Genomic DNA, 18,879 nt, shown 5'->3' with positions numbered 1-18,879 from the left:
TGGTCATATTAGGCAAATACATAAAAAACAAATATTCTCACATCTCCTACCTCTACTACAAATGTAAGCAACCAAACATATTTTTTCCTAACATGGTTTGTCTATGCAAAACAATCAAACACATTTTCTTCTAACGTTTGCCTGTGCAGGACAACTAAACACTTAGACGTCGCATACATTTGTGCTCGTTTAGATTGTACTACATAATGTCTAATGTAGACTAAGGCTAAAGCAAGCAACTAACAACACCCTAAGCTTCTTCCTGGAATTTTGGTTGCCAATGCCTAGTGGTAGAAGGTAAGGTAGATCACTCTCAATTTTCATAATAAACATATATCTATCTAGTGGCAGAGCCGAGGGTTCATAGGGTGGTGCCAAGTAGTAGGTGAATCCAAGTGGAATTGTGTCAAACAATATTTTATAGAGAGTGATTCTTTGAATTGAACTAGAAGACTAGGAGCTATGGATGTCAATAGGGAATTCATCGTTAAAGGATAATTCCTTATCCCCATCCCCGTGAATGCTCGTTGGGATTTTTCTCCTCTTATTCTTGTCCTCTTGTGGGCAATTCGTTTCTGTTACAAAATGCAACATTTGAGGGGCAAAATCAAAATCCATGGTGTCAAATTAGGCTATGTATTGGCATTTTGATGGGCTTTTAATATGCTAAGGTCCTAATTTAAAGTAAAAGTGAGGGCGGGTACAAAAGGAACAAGGAGGGACATGGTTCCCCATCTCTGTCCTCTCGAAACCTGATATGGACTATTTTTCTCATTTGCCACCCCCTAGTCCCCTGATAGGGTAGTTCCTAGGAGGAATCGAGGATCGAGGCCTATTGACATCTCTACTAAGCGCTACAAAAAGCAACTTCTCTTAATTCACCTCGACACACAAAATCACTTTCTACATAAGGGTTTATCATAAAGAATCCAAGAGGAATACTTCCACCACAAAATCACTTTTACAAACAATTAGAAGCAAGAGCTCTACCTAACATACCATAAATAAACCAGACTTAAAAGATGGTCCTATTTGGATGATAGCTATAGTATTAGACCCTATTTGGTAAGGCAATAAGGTCACTTGCAAACAACTCTACCTAAAATGCCAGAAAAATCATGTTCACGTTTAGATGGTTTCACTCTTCTAGTGAAAAAAACAAACTTCTCCCCGCTATAGTTTCCTCACCTAACCATTTTATGAGCTAGTGTTTAGCAAGTTTCACCCCAACCATTGCTGAAAAGCCTAAGCCTTCAAAACCAGAGTTGGAAAAACTCAAGAAGCCTAGAGGGTCTTAGTATGCCACGCAAAACGATAGGCGAGAGTAGCTATTTGTGTTATGGAGTCTAGTTTTAGATATTTTTCTGGAAGAAACAACTATTCTATTGGTTGTTCTAAAATAAGTTGTCTACGCCATGTTTCTTGCTAGCTAGAAAAAGCCGGTCTGATCAAGCGCAACAATTTTGTAATCTCTTTCAACAGCCGCGCTGTCGTCATCTTGGTTAGTAGTTTGACCGACAGGTTTTGAAGGGATATTGGTCTAGGCGTCGGGGTGACGACGACATGCCTCTTCGCAAGGAGAATAATGTGGGCTCTGTTGATTCTTGTCGAGTTGACATTGTTGTCATAGAATGCCAGGAGGCGCTCAATCCGGGGTGTGATGTGATTCCACGGAGCACGGTAGAATGCCGAGCAGAAGCCATCAGGCTCCGGAGCACTGTTCTTGGCAATAGCCGTTTTTGCTTCAGCCAGAGTGAAGGGGGCAGTGAGCAGGTACGGTTTGCTGTCCAGCTGGATTTCTGTCCCAAGCAGCATGTAGTAGCAGTTTGCGAAGAGCTTGGCCATTTGATCTGAGATCACTGATCTGATTGGCGCCCGTGCGAGCCTTCCTCCCAGTCGCAACCGGGGAAACAAACACGACGAGCTCGCGCGAGGGCTGGCTCACAGAGGAAGGAGTTGCACAAATCATTGATTTAGGAACCTAATTTTAAGAGTTGCTCGTACGGAAGCCATTGGTACACCGGCATACATTAACTAATAACTATATTGTTAGCCTTAAATAAGCTAACGTCATCGAACTTGCTGCAACGGCTGCTGCCTAGGCTATTCTAATTTCTAAAGCTGTCCTGCGAATTTTGCTCCTTTCCGTTCCAAAGGAGAATTAACATCAGCAGTCAACGTATGGTGCAGTTAGTACAGGAAATGAATTCAACTGCAACCAAAAAAAAAAACTCTGTGCACAACCGTCTTCCACATATGAAACTTGCCCATCATCTTGAGAAGTGATAATTACGAAGGCCTCCATCTGATATGGCACAACCACCAGCTTGCTACTTCTCTATCCTTGCACTCTTGCTGCCCATACTTGCAAACCCCTTCCTGTGATCTCTATGCGTCTACAAACCGATTGAAGATGCAAAATTAAGGTCTTGCATGTGAGACACAAGACAACGGCATTCATACAAATCTTTAACAGAATTACGCCTACCTCGTGAAGTTTTCTGAATTTTCTCGTGTGTGCTTCTTTTAGAATCATCCACTCCAAGGCCATCTCATACTCTATCGTGTTGGGCTGAGAGCAATGTGACGTCAATACAGCCTTACTCTGCAGAACAGACAGTTGCATCAAATATCAAGCAAAGGAAGAAGGAAAACATGGCAGAGTTTATTATAAAACACCCACCTGCTCTTCTCGCTGTCTTTTACCAATTTTAATATTACGTAAGGTCAAGTGCCCAGCAAGAGTTCCTGAAGATTTCGGAACCTTGAGTAAACCTTTGCTGCAGTAGAGAGGTCTGCAAGTTATAAAATAGGCAAGAATTAACAGTAGCTAACCAAGAAAATCATGCTAGACAAACTTTATTAAGGGCCTGTTTGGGACAGCTCCGCTTCTAAAAAAAGTGAATCTGGATCTAGGATTCACCATGGAACAGCTCCACTACTGGATCTGAGATCCACCGTGAAACCGTTTGGCTTGCACAGCAGCTCCAAATCCACGCAAGGGCAATTTGATTGGAATGGTCAGATTTGCCCTTAGGATAGGCCCCACATGTCAATGGCTGAATCGTAGGCCCCACACGTCAGCAAGCAAAAAGAAAAAAAAAAGAAAAAAGAAAAAACACGCGACCGGGGATGGGAGGGGGCGGGGCGGGGCGGGGCGCTAGCGAGGACGGGGCGGCGCTCGCGCTCGCGCGACGGGCGGAGCTTGTGCTCACGAGGACGGGGGCGAGCTCTCGGGGCTGGGGCTAGATCTCGAGCTCGCGAGGACGGCGGCCATGCCGGCTTGGTGACCGGCCAGGACGGGCTAGGCGCTGGTCGGGGGCGGCCACCGATGGGAGCTCGCAGGCGTGCTACCGGGGCCGGAGCTTGTAGGCGTGCGGCCAAGGCGGCCTCTCTAGCGGCACACGCGGCTAGGGTCGGTGCTCGCAGGCAGATCCGAGGGACGGGAGCGGCGGGGCGCGTCCGCGCATGGCCGGCGGCGGCGGGACCGGCTCCTGCACGGTGGGAGAGGAGGCGCTCATGGCGGGGTAGGGCGCGGGCGGCCGCGGTCGCGATGAAGGGGAAGAAATCGCGACGGGAGGAAGAGGAAAGAAAAATAGAAATGAACCGGTAAGTCGTGTAACCAGTGGCAGTGGTGGGTAATTTCCTCCAACTCCACCAAATCTGAGTTGGTGGAGCACCCCTTGAGGAGATCCACCATTTTTGGTGAATCTTGCCCTGAGATCCACTATTTTGGTGGATCTGGATTTGGTGGATCTAGAGTGTTTGGCAAACTTTTGGTGGAGTGGAGCTATTTTTTGTGGATCTGGAGTTGGGGGAGCTGTCCCAAACAGGACCTAACTAGACAGTGAGTCAGAGAAACCCCTCAGAAGACTCTTTGATCTAATTCATAATTTTTGGAAGTTGATCTGCCACAAGATTTCAACAGTTGACACAAAGCATTATAGAACCCCACTTCAAGTAAAATTCAAAAGAATAAGACACATTGGCACTGAACACAGAGAGTAAATTACATCCAAGTATAAACACATACCTTCCACCAACAACCAAGCCTGCATTGATTTTTGAAATAGCCACATCAGCATCATTTTTAGTCCTGAATATAGCATATGCTTTTCCTACAGATAAGAAACCACTTGTAGTTAAATTGCAAGAACCAAGAAGAAAAATACCAGTCCACTACTAAATGGGCAAAGCTGACAAATTTATGGAACATATATTTAATTAAGGAAAAGTATATACATCTATCGACAGGTTATCAGGCCAAATATCAGTCCAACTTTGGGTGGTAGGATGCAGATCATCCAATTAATCATGATTCATCACGATTCATCGCCCTGTACCCAGCACTCGATTAGGCACTCCGTCTCGATCAGAGCAATAAAAAACGTGGTCGTCTGATTAATTGTCAACTAGTTGCGATTAATCGTCTGAATAGGTACCCTAACCAACTAGACATCAAATAGGCAGATGAGCTGCTTCAACTTACTGGCTAACTCTGTTTGGGCCAAGCCCATTAGGGTTTCTCTCCTATCTCTCTCCCACTCTTTCCCTCACCTCCTCACCCTGTGAAACCTTCAGCCGTCGGCTGCAAAGTTGCTGTGCGCGTGCAACAGCTGCATCTCATCCACTCCTCCGTCCTCCCTCCCTTCCGGTTCCCAGCTGCCTGTCCGTGCATCTTCCCTGCTGCTTCCTCCTCCCTCCTTCTGTAGGGCAGCAGGGGTCAAGGGAAGGTTGTGGGTGCGCAGGAAGGGAGCACGAAGATGAGCTCATCAGTTGCATCAGCTGCTGCTGGTTCAGCATACTCAGCTTCTCCAGATGTTGCATCCCTTATAGAAAAGGCTATAGCAGCACAAGAATATGGAGTTCTGGACATTCCAACTAACCAGAAATAGTCTTGATGCTCGATTTCTACTATATAAGTATATAGTATATGTACCCTACATATATGTCCTGGTATATACAGGATGACTATATAGATGACTAGACCGACCAGGTCGACTAGTCGTCCTGGTAGGTATCGCGATGACTAGCCGATTTAGTAACCTTGATGCGGATCCAACGGTCCATCACCCTTTCCCCTTTTCTCTGTCAACAATAGATCATTTAAAGCCCTATGCCACGTGCCACCCCAGCCTCGTGATCTCGCCGAGGCACCCCCCCCCCCCCCCCCCCCCCCACACACACACACACGCACACCACCAACACCGCCCAGTGTTTCACTTGAACTAGTGAACAACTCACCATTGTTTGGATCATCACAGGTGGGGTGGTTAATGGGCTTGGCAATGCAACTTAGCTGTAGTGCTTCACGAACCAGCTTCTGCAAACATTATTGTCATGAAAAAATGTTGAAGGGGATGTAGGAGTAAATAAAATAAAACGAACAAAATAGTAATAGTAGTACTAACAAAGCCTAAAACAAACACTCCAATACTGAGATTGAAAAGAATGAATGTACTATTGGAAAGAAAAACTGTAGGAGATGAGTGTGCAGAAATAGAATTGCAACTAAACAGACAGCAGAGGATATTCACATAATTGAAAAAAATATTAGGCCAGGAATATAATAGAGAAGAAGCTTGGGCTTATGACAACCAAATAGACAGGATGCTACCTCTAAGTCAGCACCTCCAAACTGAATATCAAGATTTTGAATATATACAAGTGTCCCCTGCTTATCAGACATCTGTAGTCTGTCATCCCATGGCTGAAATATTTGTTAAAAAGATCATCACATAAAATTTAAGGTCCAAGACATAGTAATCAGTTTATGGTAATTCTGATTAATAATGGATAATCAAGCATAGATATGGCATTCTTCGGTACAATCATAGCATATGTAGTGCAGAAAGATCACTCACAATTTTAAACCAAGTGCTTCTGTCCTGTTAAATAACAGAAAATGTATTAGTATTAAAAAAAAGGAAATATGGTGAAAAATCAGTAAGAAACACTAAATAATAGTAATAATTGGTAAAAATGAAAGCATAGCAAAAGCAGAAAAAAAAATTCAGACAAATGATCCGTAGACAGGAGGAATATTTCTGGTGTGCAGTAGACATGGGACAAAACTCTAATTGATTTGACAGTTAAAAGTTCATGAAGATTATGACCGTTGGCAAATAAAAGATCAATGTAAGGAGCACAATATGACCATATGTCCTACTAAACTTGTGCTCACAGTTGTGGACATTGGTCTCCTCAATCCACCTCTCATATATGACCATATACCCTACCAAACTTGTGCTCACAATTGCATTGGTACATTTTTCTCCTCATTCCACCTCTCATTAACTTCAGTGACCAATGAATAGAGACATGGGTCTGGAAAAATGTAAGCATGTACAAAACTTGGTATGGAACAATTTAGAAAGATGCAGTAACGTCTCTTCACATTCTTTTAAGATTGTAACGTTAAATAAAAAGGGAGCATGTTTGTATGTACTCCAGAAACAGCTAAGAAAACAATAGCAGGAGTAACATGCTGTATAAATGAATAGTCAGTTTAAAGAATTTACAGCTTGTCTTGATGGTAGCGCCAAAGGTCTTTTGTCAGTAATAGATGGGACCATGTCCTGCCCTGTAGCTTCTTGGGATAATTTCAACTTTTTTGGTGGCCTCTCCCCAGCATGAGCTTTCTGTGACTCTTTATGCTTCGGAATGTTGACCGTAACTGATAACTGTGGATGGGGAGCCGAAACAACTGGTTTTTCATCCTTGACTGCTGAATGAGAAAGGGGAATGGCAGCTATTGATTTCTTATCCTCTTTCTTGACCACAGACTGTGAAAGGGGAATAGCAGCAGGCGGCTTTTCATCCACCTCCTTAACTGATGCCTGAGGAAGGGGAACTGCAGTAGCCGGACTTTCATCATCCTCTTTAGTGGCTGAACAGGGAGCGGTGAATGTGGCAGCCAAAACCTCATCCACATTTGGATTCAGCACAACATTTGCTGCACTGGCACTGGACATGCCTTGCTCGTCTTTTGGATTCAGCAGAACATTGACTGCACCACAAGGACTATAATTAGACACTTCAATTGAAAACATTACCAGACAAATTTGTAGGGCATAAATCAAGTCTAGATCCTCTGCTGACCTTCCAGCCCTGTGATTTTATCAGGCAACTCGTCAGAAAGTGTGCAATTTTTAACATCAAAGCACCTATAGAAGATATAATCAGCCATTGTTTGTTCCCGAGGCGAAGGTTGGCGATTCCTCTCGTCTTTTGAAATGCATATAACAGTGCATTTTCCAGCAATAGCTTCCTAATTAAGAAACACATGACCACTGAAATCTTTTAGTAGTAGATAAATCCAAAATTGGAAAAAATATCAGATTTAACATTTACGACTCCGATACATGAGAGCAGGAAGTGTTCAACCATGCACATCTGTAGTTGATAAGTGACACTCAATGACATGCACTACTTAATTAGCATGCTCAACTGGCTCAACGAAAGTTAACTGTTGACCTCCGACTAAAAACGATTCAAATTGTTGGCAGATTTCTTGCACGCTGAGATTCAAACTTTTTTACCACTGAATTACATTTCTAATTTGTGAATCTATCTTTTTACCACTGAATTACATTTCTAATTTGTGAATCTGTCACAAAAGGATCATTTCCTATTCACGCCATTCTTTCTATATGTATTATGTAAATTTGAATGAATAACCAATTAAAAGACACAGGATAATTCATATTCAGTTTTGACAGTTGGCTGGCAAGTAGGCCAAAATTTACTCCCTCCGTCCCAAAATGATAAATGTATTTTGACCAGAGAAAAGTCAAACAAAGCAGAATTTGACCCTTAATTTCTCTTACAGTATATTTTTATTTGCTAAAGAATCAATATCATCTCAGAAGCTCCTTGGATATAAATCTATTGACACAAGTTTTATGTCCTAAACTTGTATATAATTTGACTAATTGTTGGTCAAAGTTTGTAAAGTTTGACTTTTCCCGTATGAAATACGCTTATATTTCAGGACCGAGGGAGTACTAATCGAGACAGATTTGGCATGTTACACATTGTCAAAGACATTTCAGAATTCCATGTAACTCGAAGAATGTTCAGTGCAACTAAAAGAGGAAGAAAGAATGCAAGCAATTATTAGTGATAATGAAACAGAGAATTAACAACAATACCACCATAGCACTAAAGCAGATCAAGATCGTGCACTTGATTGAATTATAGCTCTCACTGCTACAATAAGTGAGAGAAACTTAAAAAGAAACAGATAATTCTGATCCATCAAATACAAACCAACTAGAAGCAAGCATTTTGATTCATTAACTCCAAACCAACAATAAGCAAGCACCCCTGATTCATATTGATAAAATATTTATGGACTCAAAATGCACAAGCCTATGGGCATGATGTCAGATTAAGAAGTTAAGGATGACGACAAAAAAAACAAGGCAGAACATAGGAATGACATTATGAGAAACATACCAGCGGATTGATATCCACAAGCCCACTACCATCACCAGAAGCAAGAAAAATCTCCTTTTCCACCACAGGGCCTCTTAAATATTTCTGAATCTCCTCAGGGAGGAAAAACCAAAGAATTTTTACTTTCTTAGCCTGATTTTGCTCCCAAATCTTAATAATCTTCCCAATGTATGGTTCAGGATCACCATGCTTAAACAGATAGACACAGTCATACAACGAATACTTCACATTGTCAAATGTGAAGGACCCATAGAATCGTGAACCTGTTTTAACACCTTTAGCTATACACTTCCCCCATGAGAATTGGATTTTCTCACTATTCCCATCCATTCTGGCGCTGGCAGGTGGTGGCACACTCATAGCTTATCATAAGCCTACAATTAGAAACTAAGGACATTAAACTACAAGATAGATGAAGCAAAACCAGCACCTTAAGCAAAGCATTAAACTAGTTTGTGGAGCCGATGATTATTTTTCTCGGACATGCAAAAGGGTAGCGTATCACTTCATTAAGAGATAAGATAATACACAAAGGAGACAAAGTCCGTGAAAAAACAAAAAAAAATGCCCCCACACCCCGAACTGTAGAAAACAAGAACAATCAGTCTTTTCGACGATGATTCTGTCATCTAACTACACAAAAACTTTAGCAAACCCAATTCCTAAACTACTCAGGAAAAATATTAATGTGGAACTTCAAGAAAAAACATGTTCTCAATTTTTACAATATTTTAATTTGAGTGTTAGTTGACCTAGGAAGTTTAACAGTTGTCTTACTAGTCCTAGTGGCAACATATAGCCCCTCTTTAAAAATAAAGGCTGTAGTTCTAGTTTTGTCTTGAGTCAAACATTTCTATCTTTGATCATCAACTCTTGCAAATTCATATAGTTTAACGTGCAAATTAGATATTACATGAAAGTATTTCTCATGGTAAATCTAAATAAATGATTTTATGATATTAAATTTTACGAATTTCTATAAATTGATGGTCAAAGATAGAAAGATCTAACTTTGGACAAAACTAGAACTGGGACCTTTCTGAAATTGAGGTTGTCCTATCTATGTCCATGATACAAAGGGGTAAAACGTAAGCTCTTCATTGCAAGTGGTCCCTTTTTCCATAGATCTTTAAGAGTAGCGGGCACCATGAAAATAGAATGCTCCCTGTTTCCACCAATAGTTGGTAGCATCAAGCTACTCCATCCATTCCAAATTATAAGACGTTTTGGCTTTTCTAGATACATAAATTTTGCTATGTACTTAGATATACATTATGTCTAGATACATAGTAAAAACAATGTATCTAGAAAAGCCAAAACATCTTATAAGTTGGAACGGAGGGAGTAATAAATATCAGTTGTATTGGCCAGCATGTAGGACATGTCAGTATCAGTCACTAGAAGATGCCAATATAGCATATCGAATAAATCAGCTTGGAACAGCAGTAAATGGCCCAGTATATTGCAAAATATGGCAGAAAACTTCACCAATATATCAATCTCACACAACCATTATGCTCCTATTTGGGCATGCTTCAGTACAATTAAATATAATCAGAAAAATAATACATAGTTTTTGTAGGGAGGCACCTTAGTTTTATCATTTACTATGCTACAATAGTAGATCTTACTGTAAAGATTCACGATGTCACCAACATATTTCACTATGCTTCTAAAACTTTAAAGGCCACTTGCTTCAGTTGTACATTGATTGAAAGTGAAAAGAATTTGTGAGTTTGTGTGTAGTTTTTAACTAGTAAATTCACATTAGTAGAAAATAAAATCTGTCCTTGAAATAAAAATGTGGCTGTAAAGCACCAAAACTTAATAAAAGTTAAATGAATATACTTTTGATGCTTAAGGTTTGGTATCAAAAAGAACATGATACATAAATAAAAGGGGCTCCCACATGAGTGGGGTCTGGGGAAGGGGAAAACCGAGGCAAGCCTTCCCCCCGCAAATCTGCGGAGAGGCTGCTTCGAACCCACGACCTGGTGACTCAGTGAGACAGCTCTCACCACTGCACCAGGCCTGCCCTTCAACATGATACATAAATAGTTAAAAAAATATGAAGACACTTCAGTTGCCAAGATGGGATCATATCACCCAATATCCAATATGCTGATCTGCTATTAACTGACATCCACAATTTAGAAGCTTGCATATTTCACTTGAATGAAGGGTTGCAAAAGCCAATGTAGAGAGAACCCCTCAAGCAATAAGTCATTTTTTTTGCAACATGTTGCACTAACCTACCTCATTTCCATGCTCAACTAAGTTCCTAAATATGCATCTTCATCTAGCAACAGATCAGTACAAGCCAATGTTGATTACTTCATGAACATATAGCGTAGGTGTAGGTACCCCTGTCCTTGATAATTAAATCACTACAGAATTGAAATATATAAAGTAGCTTGGAAGGATCATTAATCATTCCAGTCATGCTGAAAGAGAACTCCTGATCTGTGTTTTATTACTTTTGGACAAATGACAAATCACTATGAAACATTCTCTCTGACATGAATTACATAGGCACTACTAGTATGAAAGAAACTTTAAAGGTTCCATGAATGCTGAATGCGCTCATTGCCATAAAAGAATAGTACTCCCTCCATTCCAAATTATAAGACGTTTTGGCTTTTCTAGAAGCCAAAACATCTTATAATTTGGAATGGATGGAGTACTAGAGATTAGAGAAGGAGCAATAACACAAAACTCACAACTCAATAGCATATGCCTTTGACCATTTGTCAATACAGCAAGAGAATATAATATAAGTGTCTACAGAAATAAGAGATTCATGCTAGTAGGGCTTTTCGTGTAGAACCTCATACACCAGAAGTACTTAAAAAACGAACTGCATAAAGCTTTACCATAGCCATTTGCTTTCGTCATCCATGGCATTTGCACTCAAGATTATTTTGTAAAATTCCTTAGGATGAGGATCCATCCGCACAAGTAATCCCAATTCTCTGAATTTCATGAATCAATTGCACATTCGAGAAATAAATTTACAGATCAAATGAAAGATATGCCAAGAGGCAGACATGTCCCTTTTACATGCACCATCTGAGTACTTCCATCACTGCTTGTGAATAGATAATTGGCAAATAGGAATGGCTCCCATGCCCATAGAATCATTATTAAGCACAAAATGGACACTAACTTAACACTAGTGTGAACCACAGTACCAAATTCTCAACAAGATAAAGGCAGAACCAGCATTACACAAGGATCGACTATGCATGGCAAAACAAAACCAACGAAGCAAAATCGGCAAGGCAGTGGATTCGGTTTCAGACACGGGGTAACCTCTATAGCTGCTAACCATAATACGAAATGGTTGACTGAAGATGACCGCAGCGACTACTAAGGAAAACTAAAAAAAAATAGACACCCACCAGATAGGAGAAATTGTGCCCCAAAGAAAAAGATGCAATTCACATGAAGCAAGAGAAGGGGGTAACCTCCACTCCAACGAAAGGTCAGCAAACATTACAAAATTAGGGGTGTAGCAATAGCAAAATGGGCAGAAATTATATCATAAGCATAAGGATATTTTTTAAGTGATATTGTCTAAATAGTAATGCCACCTAAGGATTTTTTAACATTAATAGTTCGACATAGAGAAACAAAGATTTGCAGCAAGAATGAATGAAGTAGTGATACAGTCTTTACCAAAATGAAGGAAACCACTAGTAATATTGTTTAGCAATAAAGAACCCACTAATAATGTTGCTTGCCAAAATCAATCGATACAAGATGGTTGGTATAGGAGAAACAAAGCATCCAACATCATAGCCCTTGACGGCCTAAGTAGTAGGACATTTTTGTTAATTCATTATTGGCTCTGGTAATGTCCTCTTTCAAAAACATTCATCACTTATTTGCTGATTGTAGGTGATTCAAACAACATAATTCATCCCAAGCTCATCTGATTTACAACTCCATTTTATCATTTCAATGCCGTAGAGATCTCTTTTCTAAAACCCTAATTTAGCTTGATCATTTCAATGTCGTAGAAAACTCTTTTTAAACCCTAATCCTATACTCTGGACAAAATCAACAAATAATCATTTGGTTCAAATCTAGCTTGCTAATTTGAAGGCTTTGCATTGCTTCAAAGAAAGAAGAATAACAGAGAGAATTCGGAGTAAGCATCGGTTGGGCCGTGGGGATTTCTTGCCTCCTTTTCCATGAACAGATGTCGGCGCCGGCGGAAGTAGGGAACCCAATGGGGAGGGAAAGATGGGAACTCACAGATAGATTCGCCGGAGGGGATGGGCTGCGCTCCGGGCGATGGAGGATGTGACGACGGGTTGGTGAGGCGGACTGGCGGAACCGCCGAGATGAGGGGCTGGTTTGAGGCGAGGCGAGGCGGAGGCGTCTCTTGTGTTTCCCTCCTTTTTTTCGGAAGTTGGAGCCGAACAGACGAGGGGATTGGCGGATTGCCATGCGGCGAGGGCAGTTGCCCACTTCCACTTGCCCTGGCCCGATCGTATACTGAAAGCCGCTGAAAATATGGAAGACGTGTCTGCTGAATTTATCAAGAGATACACCTACAATGGGCCGTTTAAAAAGTTATAATAAAATAAATAGTAGATTATTCCAAAAATTAAAAAAAAACAATAAATTGTACAGCCATAATTATAAACTTATTTTTCATATACTAGATATATGCCCGTGCGTTGCACTGGGGATTTTTTTTTATGTGTGAGCTCCGAGGATTTCATACCAGATACGGATGCGTGGACCCGGTCTTTGTATTGAAACTAGATAGGACGTGGACATGTGAGCTTGTGAAGGATGATTCGTATCGAACGCGGACGCACGAGCAGGGATTGAGATTTGGTATGAACTGGTAGATTTGGTACTGAGCAGATTTGGTATAATAACAGATACTCCATCTGTTCATAAATAAGTGGTGTTCTCGCTTTCTAAGGAGTCAAACACTTTTAACTTTGACCAAATATATATAAAAAATTATTAATATTTATAATACATAATTTTTAAAATGGTGGGAGTGTAAAATATGCTCGGTAGAGTCGAGTTAAATAAACGCCGCGTTCCTTCCTCGTGGAGTTTATTAAACCTGCATGTAGCCATGCAGACCTACCATGAGCCGTTTAAAAAGTTATAATAAAATAAATAGTAGATTATTCCAAAATTTACAAAAAAACAATAAATTGTACAGCCATAATTATAAACTTATTTTTCATATATAACATAATAGATGCAAAAACGTAGTTTTGCCGGAGATCTTTATTTTCCAACATAAACCTTTCGTTATCAGATTTTCTCTATAAAATAAAAAGTTACACCGACCCAACGTCACAGGTTGCTTAAACTAGTAGAGGCTACTCCATCGGTTTCCAAATGTAGATTGTTTTGATTTTATTCTAAGGCAAACTTCTAAAATATCAAATAAAAAATTATTGTCAAGACATTCAAAGTATATAGAAAAAATATAAATAGATGCACTATCAAGTGTTTCATAGTGAATCTAAAACAAACTTGATGTTACGGATGGTGCTATTTTTTAATAAGTACAGTCAAAGTTTAAAAAGTATTGACTAAGAACAAATATTTAAACAGAATCTAATAAAACTAACTTGATGATACAAGCGTTGTTATATTTCGATAAATATGGTCAAAGTTAAAAAAATTATTAGCTAAGAACAAAACTTAAGCGACCTACAATTTAGAAATACAGTTTAGAACATGAGTACTCCCTCCATCCATAAAAAAAATACAACTATATAAAATTCGTGGAATCCAAACTATCTTAACTTTAACTAATTTTATAGGAAATAATATTAATATTTATGTATATATAAGTTTACTATAAAAATAGATGTCATAATTAATTTAATGTTTTTATGTTATGTCATAATTATTGATGATACTTACTCCTCCATCCCAAAAAGAAAGTCGTTATGAGATGCGTGCAGATCAAACTTTCTCAACTTTGACTAAATTTATATCTCTAAATAAGTTTATTATAAAAAATATATTCAACGATCTATGCAATGATAAGTTGAAAAAAGTTGACTTCTCAAGAATCGAGAACTATTTCTATTTTGGGACAAAAGAGTATGTTGTATCATAAGTATTAGTAGTTTTTTATATAGAACTTTAATAAAAAAAAACTTTATATCATTTGACTCCTCAATCCTTTTTTTTTAGAACAAACTCCTCGATCCTTATCAAACTTCGAAGTTCACCCCTGCGCAGTTCGGGCATAACCACAGAAGTACCCATTTATGTCATTCTAATAAAAGAAATGTTGGACCCACACTTTGGCACTAATCGAAGGGTGACAAAAAGAATAATTTCCATCTTATTCAGTTCAAAGCATTTATTCAATACGCCAATGCCAAGTGTGTCTTGCAACGGCAATAGCACCTAAGATATCCAACATACATGGGAGTACTCCGGCAGTAGTAATAGCAACTCTACAATCGGTAGCTCTACGCGCGCGCCAGAATTCGTGTTTTGCCAAAAGATGCAAAAGAAAAAGAACAGGAAAAGGCAGTTGGACCACATGCACATTCCGATACATTCCATCCGAATAATTTACAGAGCTACTAATGGTGAAAATCAAGCTTTTGCTGGCCATGTCGCTTGAGAAGACATAATGATGCCCACAATGACTCCGAACAGTCCCAGAGCGCTGCCAAAGATCTCAATCACCAAGATCTTTACAAAGAGTGATGAGTTCTGAGCATCAGAAAGTGCACAGCTGCTTCCAATTATCCCCACGCATACCCTGTAAATAGGAAATTTAATCATCTGGAACTGCAGCATAAATTCACCAGAGGAAACAAGATGGAGAGCCTGGTGCCTACCCGCAAGCAAGATTAGCAAAGCCAACAATAAGGCCAGATGCGAAGATTGCATAGCCAGCTCGAAGAGACTCCGGAGCATACATTTGAGATGTTGGCACACTTTCAAGCTTTGTCTGGAGGATGATTGCCACAATTACACCATAAATTGCAACAGCCTCACAGAAGATGACACTGAAAAAGCAAAAGCACATGGAGATTATGATTTAAAAAATGAAGAAACTATAAAGAACAATAGTTTATGACTCGATGAAAATATAAATTTCTAATATGAAGTTCGAGCTTGTTGCATTCCTTATGTCTAAGTGCCATGTTCATTGCTCGCCAAGAAAACAGCAAAACAAGGCAGATGCAAGGATGAGAACATCATATGGTGTTTGTTTACTGAGGGTATACAAATATGTAGGTGTGAATCTGGCTGTCAGATATAACTTTAGCATGTATCCATTCAATCAAATGCAAGATGAGTTGCTTCAGGCAACTAAACAACTCTCAATCCCATTAATCCATGATTCTATTGTTCTATACTGTTTATAGAGTATATTCATAGGCATGACACAAGTGAGCTTATTTGGTATATTCATAGGCATGACACAAGTGAGCTTATTTGGTTAAGCCATTCAGTGGCATTGGGGGGGGGGGGGGGGGGGGGGGGGGGGGGGGGGGGGGGGGCATAAATTACCAGATGCCTGAATGAATGATTCTAGGTAAAAAAAAAGCATTTATCTAATTCTCAGAACGGTGGAAACAAAGACAGATGTAAACAACACTGCAGTTCCAAAGTCCCTATACTAAGGTTCTACTTCTACCATTGCTATTGGATAATAATATGGGAAACATGGCATACTTTAAAACTGGAGCGGTGAAGATCTAACATTACCAGATGAATACTGCAATGCTCTGCCAGTATATCTAAAAAATGAGGTAATCAAAACTCAATTGTGTTCCTAACCACCAAATGAATGGGTATGCTTCCTCTTCTAGCAGTAGTTGTTCTACATATTCTTATGAATTTCTAATGAAACTTTACACTACACATATGATGATCACAAGAAAGTGTGATCCAACGTTTTCGATTATTAATCTGTCCTAGCACCTCATCATCATTAGTGGCTTAGTGCAATAAGAATATATTACAATCTAGTTGCACAGCTAGAGCTCTATTGATCATATGCACCAACACACAACAACAACAACAACAAAAGGATAAGAGCGAAAGGAAACCAACAGATGCTGAGATAGACAAAGGACCATGATTGGAACCAAGAAGATCAACAGAAGAACTTGACTGTATTAGCCACAGAAATGGAAGAAAAGCAAAGCTAAAAATTGCACCAGCTGAACTTAAGCATGGTAGTGCATGGCTTGGAATGTTTATATGTGGAGTACTTGTCAAACAACAGTACCTATGAATCAAAGTTTTGAACCACCAACACTAACAGGAGCATCAGGGATCAAGAAATACCCAGGTCTCCAGCATTACCAGAGAGAGAGAGAAAAAAACATGCACTGGTACATGTTTTTCCCTTCAAAAACAAACAACTAAATAAAAGTCTTTCCTACCATACACCAGACCTCCTCCCTCTGATTCCAAATGTAGGTCATTAAAAAGAGTGACATGGTCTCCAATGTAAAGCTGACTTGCATTTTTTTTATAAAAATTTATACTAGTTTAAATAGTGAAAGTTGTATATATTATGAAAGTATTTTCCGTGATTAGTAACATCGACCGTGTCTTGTTAATCTATATAGGTTTTAATTTATTGAGGATCAAGTTAGAAAAAGATCAACCAAGTAGAATACTAAAACAGCCTATATTTGCAATCTAATCAAAGTTATCAAGTTGTCCAACTAATCATGATTACTCATGGTTTTCAGTGCATAGTGATCAGTTATGCACTACGATTAGCCACAATTAGTCCAGATGATCAGCTTCATGGCGACTAAGGTCAATAGATGATTTGAAAACATTATTGAAGGGAGTAAAAGATTTAGTTCTCCGAAAGAAAAGCCCTAACCAAGTGTGGAATATGAGAGCCGAGGGGATCAAAACTTAAAAAGTTGAGAACAAGGCCAGATTGTAATGATAGGCTGATAGGCACACAAAAAAGGCCAAAGAGTTTCTTTAAGTAACAATATAGTGCTCGAAGCTAATCCAAGGTAAACTGAAATATAGGTGCATTCCCAAGAGGTCAGGGGAGGCCCAATGGTTTGTAACAACCAAAAGCTATGGAAAGGCATAGGGCTAAACAGTTGCAATAAGAGCATGAACTTTTCTAGGCGGTTGTTTGCAGGTTGTTGCCGTCTATAACCTTCTAGATTCTACATATATCAGCGCACCGTACATCGAGATGACATCCAAAACTTCCTAATACGAACGCTATATATAAGTCAATATATCACGTTATCACTTGACAAATCCGCTAGACGGTGAATTCAATCAATGGACAGGATTTTTAACTATAGATAGGGAGGACATCTCCGCTAGATGGTGAATTAAATCAGGCGGAACTACAGCACGTTACCCTAGCCTAGCCAATTCTACCAACAGCAGCTCGCGCATGTAATAAGAATCGAAGGCTCCAGATTCCGTACCTGATGAGGTTCTTAGATGTGATCCTGGGCGCCTTGATGGCGGCCCCGATGAGGCTGCTCCCCGTGATGAAGATACCCCTGAAGATACAGAGCAGAAGCAAATAGCAAGGACAGTGAGAGGCAGGCAGGCGCAAGCAAGACCTGTCGAAGCGGCAGATCTAGCGAGACAGGGTGTGGAGGCGCGCGCTGACTCACCATGCCGCGCCGAGGACGGAGACGCCGATGGAGACGGCGATGCCGATGGCGGAGAAGGTGTAGGGCGAGATCTGCACCAGGGCGCGCGCCCACGACGAGGAGTCCGACGACATCTCTGCGCGCGATATGTGTCTGTCTCTTCTCGCTCTCCCTCGGCGTCGCTGTGGGACTGGATCGGGGAAGGAGGATTTGGGGAAGAAGAGCCGGGTTGGCGCAGAGGACGAGAGGCTGCGACCGTGCGAGGCGAGGCGAGCCCGTCGACAGGTGCGTGCGTGGTTTGCACGGCGCCAGACGTGGTGGGGCGGGGCAGCAGATGGTCAGGAGATGGAGTAGTTTCATTAGCTTGACGTGACACTGTGATACTTGGACACGAGGGTCCATAGCTCACAATTATACAAGTGGTCCTTAAATAATTTTGTGATTCTTATCTACCGAGTAAGTCATGAAGCTATGAAATTAAATTATGGGTCCCTAATCTAAGTACCCCAATCTCAGTCCAAACTGGCCAATACACACTCCATTCATCTTCGTTCGACTTGTGAGCTAGGCTTACCGAGCCTTTGCTCATTCCTTGCGTCTGTTTTTCATCCTATCTCGGCAAGAACATCTTTGATGCCACTTGCAAGCACGAATGGACAGAACTAGGCATTGTTGTTGGGTGTGCGCCTCCACCATGATGGCAAGGAGCAATTGGTTAATATCCCCACGTAAGCAATGTATTATAGCCTTATGCACCTAGTCATGATGCTAAGATCCTCATAGCTACAACATGGCGGTCACATGA

General features: G+C 40.4%; 2 protein-coding genes across 2 annotated transcripts; both read right to left on the bottom strand.

Moving 5' to 3' along the window:
• Positions 1 to 1,956: 1,956 nt before the first annotated feature.
• Positions 1,957 to 12,941, bottom strand: LOC136456219 (protein ANTI-SILENCING 1-like). The gene is made up of 11 exons (XM_066456006.1): positions 12,721 to 12,941; positions 8,461 to 8,834; positions 7,102 to 7,270; positions 6,522 to 7,009; positions 5,865 to 5,888; positions 5,618 to 5,710; positions 5,245 to 5,323; positions 4,034 to 4,118; positions 2,684 to 2,795; positions 2,489 to 2,605; positions 1,957 to 2,396 (listed from the first exon to the last, which is right to left on the bottom strand). Exons 2-11 carry the CDS (start codon positions 8,818 to 8,820, stop codon positions 2,331 to 2,333), a joined length of 1,593 nt encoding a protein of 530 aa, XP_066312103.1. The 5' UTR covers positions 8,821 to 8,834; positions 12,721 to 12,941; the 3' UTR covers positions 1,957 to 2,330.
• Positions 12,942 to 14,775: 1,834 nt separating this feature from the next.
• Positions 14,776 to 18,357, bottom strand: LOC136458484 (V-type proton ATPase subunit c''2). The gene is made up of 4 exons (XM_066458426.1): positions 18,096 to 18,357; positions 17,901 to 17,978; positions 15,309 to 15,479; positions 14,776 to 15,229 (listed from the first exon to the last, which is right to left on the bottom strand). The coding sequence occupies exons 1-4, from the start codon at positions 18,206 to 18,208 to the stop codon at positions 15,061 to 15,063; spliced, it is 531 nt and encodes a 176-aa protein (XP_066314523.1). The 5' UTR covers positions 18,209 to 18,357; the 3' UTR covers positions 14,776 to 15,060.
• Between the last annotated feature and the right edge of the window lie 522 nt (positions 18,358 to 18,879).

This window comes from Miscanthus floridulus, chromosome 6 (assembly GCF_019320115.1).
Source record: "Miscanthus floridulus cultivar M001 chromosome 6, ASM1932011v1, whole genome shotgun sequence".
Lineage (NCBI taxonomy): Eukaryota > Viridiplantae > Streptophyta > Magnoliopsida > Poales > Poaceae > Miscanthus > Miscanthus floridulus.
Note: the sequence above shows the minus strand (reverse complement) of the source record. Positions and strands in the feature narration are given on the sequence as shown.

What these genes read in the sequence shown, in the direction of transcription:
- LOC136456219 (XM_066456006.1), bottom strand. Translation starts at nt 8,820, where the DNA reads ATGAGTGTGCCACCACCTGCCAGCGCCAGAATGGATGGGAATAGTGAG. An exon ending in GAAGCACTTGGTTTAAAATT is followed by an intron (nt 5,711 to 5,864) that starts GTGAGTGATCTT and finishes CAAATATTTCAG; the next exon opens with CCATGGGATGACAGACTACA. An exon ending in TTGGAGGTGCTGACTTAGAG is followed by an intron (nt 5,324 to 5,617) that starts GTAGCATCCTGT and finishes TAATGTTTGCAG; the next exon opens with AAGCTGGTTCGTGAAGCACT.
- LOC136458484 (XM_066458426.1), bottom strand. Translation starts at nt 18,208, where the DNA reads ATGTCGTCGGACTCCTCGTCGTGGGCGCGCGCCCTGGTGCAGATCTCG. An exon ending in TCCGTCCTCGGCGCGGCATG is followed by an intron (nt 17,979 to 18,095) that starts GTGAGTCAGCGC and finishes CTGTATCTTCAG; the next exon opens with GGGTATCTTCATCACGGGGA. An exon ending in TTTGCTAATCTTGCTTGCGG is followed by an intron (nt 15,230 to 15,308) that starts GTAGGCACCAGG and finishes TCCTATTTACAG; the next exon opens with GGTATGCGTGGGGATAATTG.